This window comes from Dreissena polymorpha, chromosome 8 (assembly GCF_020536995.1).
Source record: "Dreissena polymorpha isolate Duluth1 chromosome 8, UMN_Dpol_1.0, whole genome shotgun sequence".
Lineage (NCBI taxonomy): Eukaryota > Metazoa > Mollusca > Bivalvia > Myida > Dreissenidae > Dreissena > Dreissena polymorpha.
In genome coordinates this window covers 45300861-45312636 of record NC_068362.1, presented here as the reverse complement: position 1 = coordinate 45312636, position 11776 = coordinate 45300861, and the positions used below count along the sequence as shown (strand labels likewise).

At 33.4% G+C, this 11776-nt stretch overlaps 1 protein-coding gene across 1 annotated transcript in view; it reads right to left on the bottom strand.

Moving 5' to 3' along the window:
* Nucleotides 1-9669: 9669 nt before the first annotated feature.
* The window catches only part of LOC127841125 (uncharacterized), an 8377-nt gene continuing 6270 nt past the window's right edge, over nt 9670-11776 (bottom strand). Inside the window, exon 7 of the mRNA XM_052369690.1 lies at nt 9670-11776. This exon is cut by the window's right edge and continues 180 nt beyond it. Within this exon, the coding sequence (XP_052225650.1) occupies nt 11147-11776 (630 nt within the window). The 3' untranslated portion in view covers nt 9670-11146.

The following is an 11776-nucleotide window of genomic DNA, read 5'->3' as shown; positions in this document are numbered from 1 at the left end:
TGTAACGTGAGCTCTCAATAGACAACATTTATCTTAGGGCAAATTGACGGGTTTTCGTTTTTATGAAAGTACCCGAACTAAAGTTTCGTTTGCTGACTGGCTACGCAATGGCAGTAAGTAAAATTACGGTCTGTGTCAAGTTTAAGTTCATTTTTTGCATATAACATTATGACGCCGCATAGAAGTGTAGCAGTATACACGTGATATATGATAGTCACCGCTCAGACCTAGCGGGTTTGTTTATGCTACAACGCCAAACAAATCGACAATTCATCCTTTCTAAGCGGCGCAAATGCGCATTTTGTAGCCATTATCGCTTAACGTATTCATATACATTAAACAAGGATAATATTATAACTCAAATAATGATACAAATAATGACGATGCTGATACGTCCATTTTGGTTTGATCACCTCTTTTCAAATCCAGATTTCATAACACACCATGAACTAAAATATAACTTTTGAATGTGCATGTCACACTCACATTTCTGCAAAAAGAGAGTAAAATGTGGTAGATGCGTATACACAAAAACACAAAATTGTAGGCATATACCGACACAAGAACGGTCAATGTTAAATGCACAGGCTGCACTTAAATCCAAAAGTGAAGCGGCGGTTGTTTCGGTCATGACTAATATCTACTTTTCTGCGCAGAATAATCTCGCATCATTACTGGTTCCAAACCTTAACAGATTGTGTATATTGAAGATAAAAATAAGTCAATGAAAACATATCATTAAAACCGTTGTGATATAATTGTAGTTTTTGAAGCTTGATAAAAATATTGCGCAAACAAATATTATTATATCATATTTTATATTTTCAGGTTGCAAATTTATATTTACATATATATTTTCAGGATGCAACCCAGCTCAATGACCTCTGAGTTGACAGTCACACTTCATATGAACACAGCTCCAAAATGTCCAAAGTTCAAAGCTGCATTGCTTACAATGTGAGGAGTGTTCTTCATAAAATACAGACATCTTGCAAGTCCAGAGTTATGCTTGATGAGAGTACTGACATTTCAGCGAAGCCAAATTTCACCTATGTTAGACTTTTGGAGACTGATGAGTTTTTCATGGCTTTTCCACATGCTTACTTTTTAGGTGTGGCGAAAATGCAAAGGGCTTATGCAGAGAGTAATTATGAGAATGTTGTAAATAGTCTTGTTGGAAAGGCAATTGACATTCCAAATGTATGTGGTGTGAGCACTGAAATGGCTTCTTTAATGGTTGGGCGAAATTCTGCGTTAGTCACCCGTCTGAGGCGTGCAGTACCAGGCATGTCGGCAACACACTGCATAGCACATCGGTTGGCCTTGAGTTGGTCTGGGGCAGCAGATACAATTCCACATTTGATAAAATACTTAGAGATTCTGAATTCTGGTCATAAATTATTTCACAATTCTCCCAAGAACATGTTCACTCTTTTGCAAATAAAGATGGTACTAAATATGGGAACACATAAGTTCAAAGATATGTTTCACACTAGGTGGCTTAGTTTTGAAGGTTCCATGTATGCCATTATTGCAAATTATGAAAGTTTGGTAACCGTGTTTTTAAAGGAAACTGCTGGCAAAGCGCTTTTTCTGCACACACCCATACCAACCTTCAAATTCTTGTATGTATTTCTCTTTTGACAAACTGCTGAGAACCTTTGGCAATCTTTTCCGTATTGTTTCAAAAACAAAACACTAACTTTGCAAAATGCATCCACTTCTCTCAGCTACCATTGACTCTTTGGCAGAAATAAAGGATGGTAAATTTGGTGACAAACTTTCAAAATTCTTGCCAAAAGTCCCATCTGAGCCTCAGATTGACATGCATGACATTCGAATTTCTAGGACATACAATTAGGGATGGGGTTAATCAAATATAAGAGGCCATGAGTGTCTGTTTAAAATTTGTTGAAAACATGCTTAAAATTCTGAATGAAAGATTCTCATACACTGATGATTCAGCCATTTTGACTGCCCTGACTAATGTGTTTAGCTCTAATATTAAGGATCAGGAGCTTGACAATTAAATTACTTGACTTCTTACGGCCCTGAGGGAACAAAACAGGAATCAAAAACTGTTTCAAAGTTTTGCAGGGCCAGTTTTGTTGAGTGGCAACAAGTCTGTTAAGGATATTACTTCTGCCCGAAATTTGGTCATCAGAAACAAAGAAACCTATCCAGGCAGTTCTGAATTAGCCTGCAGATTGCTGTTCGCTCCTGTGGCAACAGCTGACTATGAGAGTGGCTTTAGTAAACAAAAACTAATTAAAACCTCTCTCAGAAATTCTATCAAAATTGAAAACTTGAAGAACTGAATGATTTTGTCCCTAGACAGCCCACCAATGAAACAGTTTGACTTCAAACGTGCTTTGATGATTTGGACTGATTGAAGTGAAGGTGAATAATGGCCTTTTGCTAAAAATGTATGATGTTCAGGATATTCTTGTTACGGCAATCCAGATTGTTCGTGTACATGTACTTAATTTCATTGACTTCCTGTTGCATATTCATAGAATGTATTGATCATCTCTTATGTTGCGCAAACATGTGCTTCAGTAATGTATATATGAATGCAAATGTGATTTTTTATTGACAATGTGATCATGTGCTTGAGTTATAATGTATGCATATCTATACATAGTTTGTAGTAAACTGTTGTTTTTTATGCACATGATGATTATAATTATAAACATAATAAAACTTCGTTTTGTATTTTTTTTATATCTCTTACACCCCTAGACTTAAAACAGGCGGTCCCGAATGCTTGGCTTAAATTTTGGCAACAGTTTATAAAATTTGGCTACAAATAATTCCATTTGGCATAAATGTTGGCTAAAGAAATATGTGGGCAAGGGGGAGCCCTGGAACCCGATTAAAGATTAATAGCAAGAATGTATGCGTTATCTTTAAACAAGCAGAGTAACACTCACGGATGTTAAAAATACTGGTCCATAAACGGGCAATCACCAATCGATATAGGTAAAATAATAAAACGTGTGTTACGCTTTCTCGATAAGTTTGATTAAATGCGTAGTACTAACATATCGTTTTAATTGTATGGACATAATGAAAAGACTTCATGGTGCAGTGCTAGTGCACTAGCTTTTGCTTCAAGAGTTTCGAATCCCGGGGACGGCAATATTATTTTATTTGAATGTGTTTCTTGCTGTTAAAATAAGTTAAAAGATTTATATGCAAGCATATTGCATTGCATTAAAAAATGACAATCTGTTATCAAATCCCTTTAATGATCGATGTACGTGTTGGACATTAAAACCTGTTGGTTAACCACGGTGGATCCAACATAATCTAATACATTGTACTTCACTTATATAACCCCGCCGATTGCGGAGGGATATACTTACTGTTCAGGGCTATATCTCAGAAACGTTAAATATTTTAACAATGCCGCTTCATATGTGTTTTATATCAATTAGGAGAAATGCCATGTACAATTTACATAACCCGACACTTTCTTGAACAGAGTTATTGCATTGTATTGCTATACAATGTCCGTCTGTAACGAACGTTTCATTCGTATTTTTAAAATGTATATAAAACTTCAACACGAAACTTCATGTATGTATAGATATCAGTCAGTCTAACTTCCATGCACGAGAACATAACCCAACATTTTCTTAAATAAGAGTTATTGCCCGCTGTTGTTTGTGTATGATGTCATTCGGTCATTTTTTTAACTTAGAAACTAAATAACATTTAACACAAAACTTCATGGATGTTTAGATATCAATCATGAGAACTGTCATGCACAAGAACCAAACCTTCAACTTTTCTCACTAAGGTAAGAGTCTTTGTTGTTTATGCATGATGTAATCGTCAGGGATATATATCAGATACCATACATTATTCAAATATGAGCCTTCATGGGCGTTTAGATATCAAAGCGGAAAATCACGATGAATAACAACAAAATACCTACACTTTTTTGTACATTTATTGCCTTAATAATACATCTGCACCCATCAATAAACATAATTTTTACGGCGGGGTATATCAGTTCAACGAATTTTCTCGTGGATATTTACAATTGCTCAATCATTGTTTTGCCAATTTACATCTCTCTATTTGTTGGATCGTCTCTGCCTATTTCCGGGGTTTGAAATTTGTATTGCGCCCGGGTAAGATTATCCGGATAAAGATGGTATGTTTTCTCTATGTCTGTCTGTCGATGTGTTCATTCATCCGTCCATATTTCAGTTCACAAAAATGAATCTGTTTGAAAAGTACATATGATATTCTTCATGAAACTTGCTCTGTATATGAAAATGATGACCCGAGTATGCATAACATTTCTGCGGAGATACAATTTCAGGGGACTGTAATGACAATACTATTACATCAAAAAATTCAATTTCTCGAAAGGTATATAACATATAATTTAACGGTAATATGCACAAACATTTTTTAAAAAGGTCAACCATCTAAATTTATGTAAAAAAAGAAATACATTTAAATAAGTATTTGGCGTATAATCTGATTATGAAAATAAAGATTGAAAATTTTGTTTCTAAATACCAAGGAGGTTAAGAAGGTTTTAATTATTTATTAAAATAATTACATTAAAAATTATTAACTCTTGCCGCCTTTGGAAAGAAGGAGGGACAGAAGCCTGACTTGTTCAACGCCAACCTTAAAAAACTTGAACCAGTCTTTGGTTCCAAGCACTCAGCTTTACTCTCCTACAAGAGAAGACGTTAAGCTCTAAGGAAGACACGATGCAATCCTCAACGTATTACCCGACGCTACACCAACGACTACTGGCTGCAGCTGGCCTCGCAATGAAGAGGACCGCCCAACTAAAGTCCTAAACTGGGTAGGTGATCGCTTACTGCAACCATCGGATGAGGAGATGGGTGGAGCACTAATCAGAGCTATAAGCTAGGGTAACTGTTGTCACTGATAATAATAATTATTATCAGTGTTACTATTATTATTAAAATAAATAAAATAATAATAATCTTTTATAATAGGTTGAATAATTGTTGTTTTAGTCGTTATTCGCTTATCCTTCGCTCGAAATGTTTGTTATGTATTTATAATATTTTATATTTATGTATAAAATCTTTAATTCAAGTTTATTTTTCAAAACATTATATATATTCAAGCACTTTTATACACGTATATATATACTGGTATTTGCAATATATTAGACACATGTCAAATACCAATTAGATATTACTTGAATAAAGGCTTAAATTCATTTTTGATTACGTATGTTCTTGAAATAAAAATATGATACGAATTGGCACAAGTTTATATTTAAAGTGATGTAACTAAGCCATACATATGGCTTAAAAAGGGACACAACTGTCTTCATATAAAACGTATTATGTTTACATGATTACTCCCCCTTTCAATTATTTGGGATGATGAGTAATTCTAGAATGCTCACCAAGCGTTAAATTATGTGTGTAATCATCGTTAAACTATTGTATCTGTCTATTTCAATAGATAAATAAATTTTCATTCGTGAAACCCCCAGTGAAGATAAGTATTGCAGTGGATTGGCTCATTATCATCAAGCCATTTATTGACGTAAGTATTAAGGATAGACTCAGACCCAACAAATATGACTTCAGAGCTATAATAGTTGCATACTATAAATGTTGCTTATGGCATTAGCGCACTATTCTATATGAAGAATGTTGAAATTTTAGGTGGCAAATTAGACGCAACAATGAGGAATAATTAGAATAATACCGTTTAATGAATATTCTTAATTGTTAGACTTAAAGGGACTTGTTCACAGATTTTGTCATGTTATGAATAAATGCTTTAATTTGATAACTGCAAATATTGCAGATGAAGAGCTCGAATATTAAACAACAAAAAAGGAGTAAAAGTCTATCACCACAACCACTCGGCCATCAGTGCTGCTATTCTCAGAGATAAATTGTATAATCAAATATGCAATCCTCGTAATGCCTAAAAATATGATGATTAACTCTCCAAATTATTAAATTGTTTCGCGTTTGTAACGCTTTAATATTTTCAGATTTTTAATTCGTCAAAAGATGCAAATACTCGAAACTTTTGAGCTGGATAAATATTTAGTAGTACTATTTCCTTGCAAAACAAATAACTACAACGAAAATGTGCAAATCTGAAACAATCTCTTTAATTTTGTCAATTGTCAATGTGAACAGGTCCCTTTAAATCTATAAGCTGGTTGTTGAATACGGGCATATGTCAATGTCTGAAATATCTCCTTTTTTCTTTTTATCAACTGCATTTTCTTTAGGTAAAGGAAGACGGCTTGATAGAATAATAGTTTTAACTTAGGAGAGTGGCAATACAAAATAGAACAAAATACATTTGGTTATTTTATAGTTCCAGCCATGTTCATCCATCCGAATGTCTGTCTGTGAAAAAGAAAATGAGGCATATATTGATATTTTTTGTTTCATACATTAATGTTTGATTTACTGCGCTTTTTTCAGATATTTTATACGATTACAACATGAAATATCATAGGCGTATGGATATCAATGCGGTGAATTGGTATGCATAAAAAGCTACATAATTATTGCCACGTTCATCAATCAGTTTGACGGTCGATCAAAAAAGAAATTAACCTTATATTGCCGTGTGTTTGTTAGGTTCACATATATCTTTTTGATTTGCGTAAGTTGCAACTTGTTGTTTGTGGGGGCTCACAATTCAACGAATTATCTTGTTTAATTTAAGTTTAAAGTAACATAAAAGTACCTATCCGCCGTTTTTTGGTTGTAGTCTAGATTTTTATGACATGAGATAACCAATTTATAGTGTGATTTGATCAGTGGCATTTGCTGGATATCTTGAATTCTTATTCATATAGCATTATAAATTCGCTTTTCGTCGTGAAAAGGGATGGTTTCTGATTACAAACGGTGTATCGCATATAACCACTAGAGTAAATGTGGCAAACAATATACCTGTAACTATAGTTAACATCAATCGGTCAATGTGATAATACCATTATATTTGACGTCCGAGTATTTAAGAGAGAAAAAACTGGTTAAAATACCAAACTGCTCATTTGCTATCGTAGGAAATAAAACAAAAACACACTTCTACAGTCATACTTTCATTCGCACACACGTATGTAAAGCCACTCATATGAATAATGAAAATTACACAAATATAGTTAAATTACTTGATTTCTTTTAAAAGTTGTTAACACAGATCTCAAATAAAACAGATCACATATAGAAGCGATTGCCCCAATCAGTATAAAACTGCTAGCATATACAATAAACAATATATGAATTTTAGTGTCAAAATACTTAATTACATAAGGGGTTATTGCATGCCGGATATATCTAATGCGCTGTTTTTAGTAAATAAAATACTTGCTTAGCATGCTTATGCTTATCAATATGAAACAGTTTCATAACTTAAACATTAATGTTACCTAAGAATAATCTACGTTTGAAGCTTTGATACAAGCAAATCAAACTTGAAAAAGCATGTAGCACCTTGGCACTCAGGTACTGGTCACACACTAGTTAAAGATGCGTACGTTATTAAAGTTCGAAATCATAGTCCAAAACCAAAAATTTAGGAAATATAGGCGTTTGCTATAAATATTCGATTACCCTAAGTATGTAAATGAATGAGTATGCAGCCTTATTTTTGACTTTTACATTGATTTAATAATAATTACACAGAACATGTTGATCCCAAAATCAACATACTTACATATGATATCAATTGTTTTATCATATATTATAAAACAGAGTAATATGCATTCAACCGAAACATACATTCGTAACAAAGGAAGATGAATTTATGGAAACTGCTTATTTAAAACATAACAAATAATTACAACGACTATCGTTACAATTACTAAACAGTTATTAGCAAATCTTTTGTCAGAGAAAATCGTCGTCAGTAAGAATACTCGATGGTACGGCGTGTGAATGTGTTTAGTTGAAGTCATTCTGAGCCATATGCTGCAATATGTGAGAACTCGGAGTGTTTCCCAGAATTCATACCTAACTAGACTTACAAAAGATGGGAGTAAATTTGAATTACAGCTCCTTTTTCGAGCATTTGCATTTTTGTTGACTGAAAGATGTTCAACTTTGGTGTAGTCTTGTTGTGTGGGTTAATCCGGAGAAAGCGGAGAAACCCCACCTGTCCAGCATAAAGACGACTAACCAAACTCATAACCTATAATAATCATGAAACCAATGTCAGTACGCATTATGTACTACAGCAGAATGGCTGGTCTGTACTCCGCCAATGCCAATAGACACAGTTGAAGTCGATCAACTTTGATTTGACAAACAAAACATAAGTAGACTGCTTTATGTTAGACTGCGACGAATTGTTGGAGAATCCACTTAACAACTTCAATTCAAACGTGACAGATGTGCCAAAGAAAAGTTCGTTGACTTAACAATTTTAAGCGCTTATTGTTTTCCTATTATGACAAATTAAACAATAAAAATCTATATGGTTTTAACGATTTTGATTGAAATTATATATCGTTTAATATTTAAACAAAGTGATTAACAAAAGTTTTATACAAAATCTCATTTACTAAATGTTTTTTAAAACCTATACCCATAAGTAATTAAAACGAAAAACCTAAAAACACCTCAAGCTATGATATGAATTGTTAAAAGCATGATATTAACATAAGTATATAATGCATGCATTTTCGAATATGACAACAGTAAGCTTTAGACACAATACTTTTACGCACAAATGAATAATTACAGGGTGTTAATGAAGTATGAAAAACACCGTTACCAAACAACACTTGCTGACCTAAGCAATAATACTGACATAAAGCAAAACTTCAAACTTCATCGTGTGAATATGATCATTGAATAAAAGAAAAATAAGACCTAGTTTTAGAATAGCTAGACTCTCTAATCTGACAACTGTAAGCTTTAGGTACAATACTATTATTAAGATGGTATGAAATAAATAAGTATTGGTTGTTAATGACGTATGGAAAAACCCTGTTATAAAACAACACTTGCTGGCCTAAGCAACAGTACTTACGCAAAACAAAACTTCAAACTTCATCAAGTGCATACGATCATGGAATTAAACAAAAATTAAAACATAGTTTAAGAAGATATAGATTCTCCATGGTGTCTTCACATTGATCCACCATAATAAATCATTGTCTACATAATGTTCTTTCATCTGACTTATAAATTGTTTAATTTTTCAATTCTTCTGCACGAATATTTAGATCACCTGTGATAGAGGTCGCTTCACTGTTGCAATAGCGGGATGCCAGTACAAAGGTATTATACACGCGGTCTAGTTACAGGAGGTCAATAAAGAAAGCGTAAACTAGGCATATAGCAAAACACGCAACATATTCAGAAACGTTAAAAAACGAATATAACTTTCCTTATAAAAATATATAAAAAATATATAAATATATAAATATATAAAACTATGACTTTTCAAAAGTTAAACATTTCAGTTAATTATAATGTATATTGTAAGAACTTTGATATACAATCAATAATCAATCCCTCTGTAACATCATTTTGTTAAATTCATGGAAGCATACTATTTACAAAAAGCAATGTAACAATAACAATACTATGCAGACACATTTAAATAAAATAAAACCACTGATACTTCCACAATAACGACATTATATATATATATATATATAATTACGTAATATAATTTCGCTAATAGCATAAACCATGTCACTTTCTGTTTAACGTACATATTCCCAAATCGGAACTCACGATAGTTTTCATTTAACGAATTGTACTTACTAGACAAAACATTTAAAGTACGTATGCTCTAAAAATAGCGGATTCTTTTTTACGTAGAAATATGTATATAAGTTAACCAGCTTTTTAAAGAATAATCCAAACCATTGCATGATACAAAATTATTTTCCAGCTTCAAAACCACTGCAAGTTTTAGACAAAATCACCGACTACGTCAACATAACAAGCAATATATTATTGGGTTCAAATACAAAGTCTGGGATGAATTATAATACTTAAATTTAGCGAGGCTAACCTTAAAAAACCTAAACAAAAAACACGAGTTACGGAGAGTCACTTAGTTTTTCGTGCCGCTCTCATGATCAATATTAAAAAATTCTATTTATCCAAAAATATCTTGACTGTCATGTATTTATATTCATAATGAATCAAACAAATGAAGAGAAAATCCAATGCAAATGTAATGCAATAAGCAGATTGACGCCCTTTTAATTCACGTGTTTACAAAAACGATTGGACTACCAATTTGTTTACAGTACGGGTGCTTTTTCGTTAATACAGGCGTGATTAAGGAATAAAAGACGATCGATGTAAAAAATTATACACATGACGTCAAACACATTATGTGCAAATACATTATAACAAATACATTTCCACGTATAAATAAATGTACACAGGTATGTGTTTGAATAAGTATGTAAACCCACAATTATTAAAGCTCTTTAAACGCTGCAGTAATAATAAAAACACACACTAAAAACTCATTAAAGCTGCTACTTTGAATTTTCTTATTCAATAAGTGTATAAATTCCCATAACCCGAATATGACAGTTCTTTTTATAGAGCGCGTTTTAAAATGGCACCATTTAAAACAAAACTAACATAAAGTGTAGGCACATAAAACATCTATACACGAGCGAATTTGCAGTAATTATATACACATTGAAATATGTAGGACAGAAAATATTTGTATTTTATAGGATCAAAAAAGGTCAGTACCGCCTTTTCGGACGTGTCTGGCAATGCAAAATATTTAAATCGTATTTGTATTTTGTGTTGTATTTTTAAATTTTATCATGAAATGTTAGAGAACAAACGCAATCTAATAAATCACAGAAGAAAGAAAACACATCTGCAGCTTCAATAGTATGTTGTTAAGATTCCAATTTAAGCTTAAAATGTTTGACATCGTTACAGACATGAATGCATTTTAAAAAAGTTTACTATATTTTGACACAGTTACAAACACTTCATTCAAGGCATAATTATATATGTTATATTGTTATTAACAAAGCATACACAGTTATTTTATTCACACTTTGTCATCGCAATTAGTCATCGTTATCCTCAAAAAGTACAAAATTGCAATCATTAATCACGGAAAGTTTCTGAAGGCCATCGTCCAATATTTGAGCTGTGTATCAAACGCCACCGCCGTGTTCAGGCTGAACATCTGAGACCAGCATGGCGACGGCATACAATTCTTCACTAACGGGATCTTCGTAACAAATCATAGCTCCGCTGTCGCCTTCTCTTGCAAAAGGTGTGTCTCTCCGGCGATCACGAATGATGATTCTGTGGCCATTCGATGTTCTGAAATTTTGCTCCACTATTAAACCAAAACCTGGTTTGGACCCTGCGCTCCATATGTGCACCGGTTTGCCATTCAATTCTTGAATGGCTGCACTTGTTTTCAGTCTGGAAAACATCTTTACATTTAGCTCGTTTAGGAAACGTGGATCACATTCACTTGCATAGACACTATCGACATCCACTGGCAAAATATCAACGGCATCGCTTTCATTTAGTGTGCCAATACGCCCAATTGCGTTCTGGTTGGTACCAACTGTGAGCATTTCCGCATTTGTTTCGTGGACGACGTGGCGAGAAATAAGAGCTGCTACGGTAAAGTCGGTAGTGTTTGCCGAATCGCGACCTGCATCAGCTCTTTCGGCGCTTTCTTGTGCATGAATGTCAACAGTCTGTACATCCAGTTTCTTTACAAAGCCCCCAAGCGTACCGCGGCCGCCGAAAATAGAATCACCAGAGCT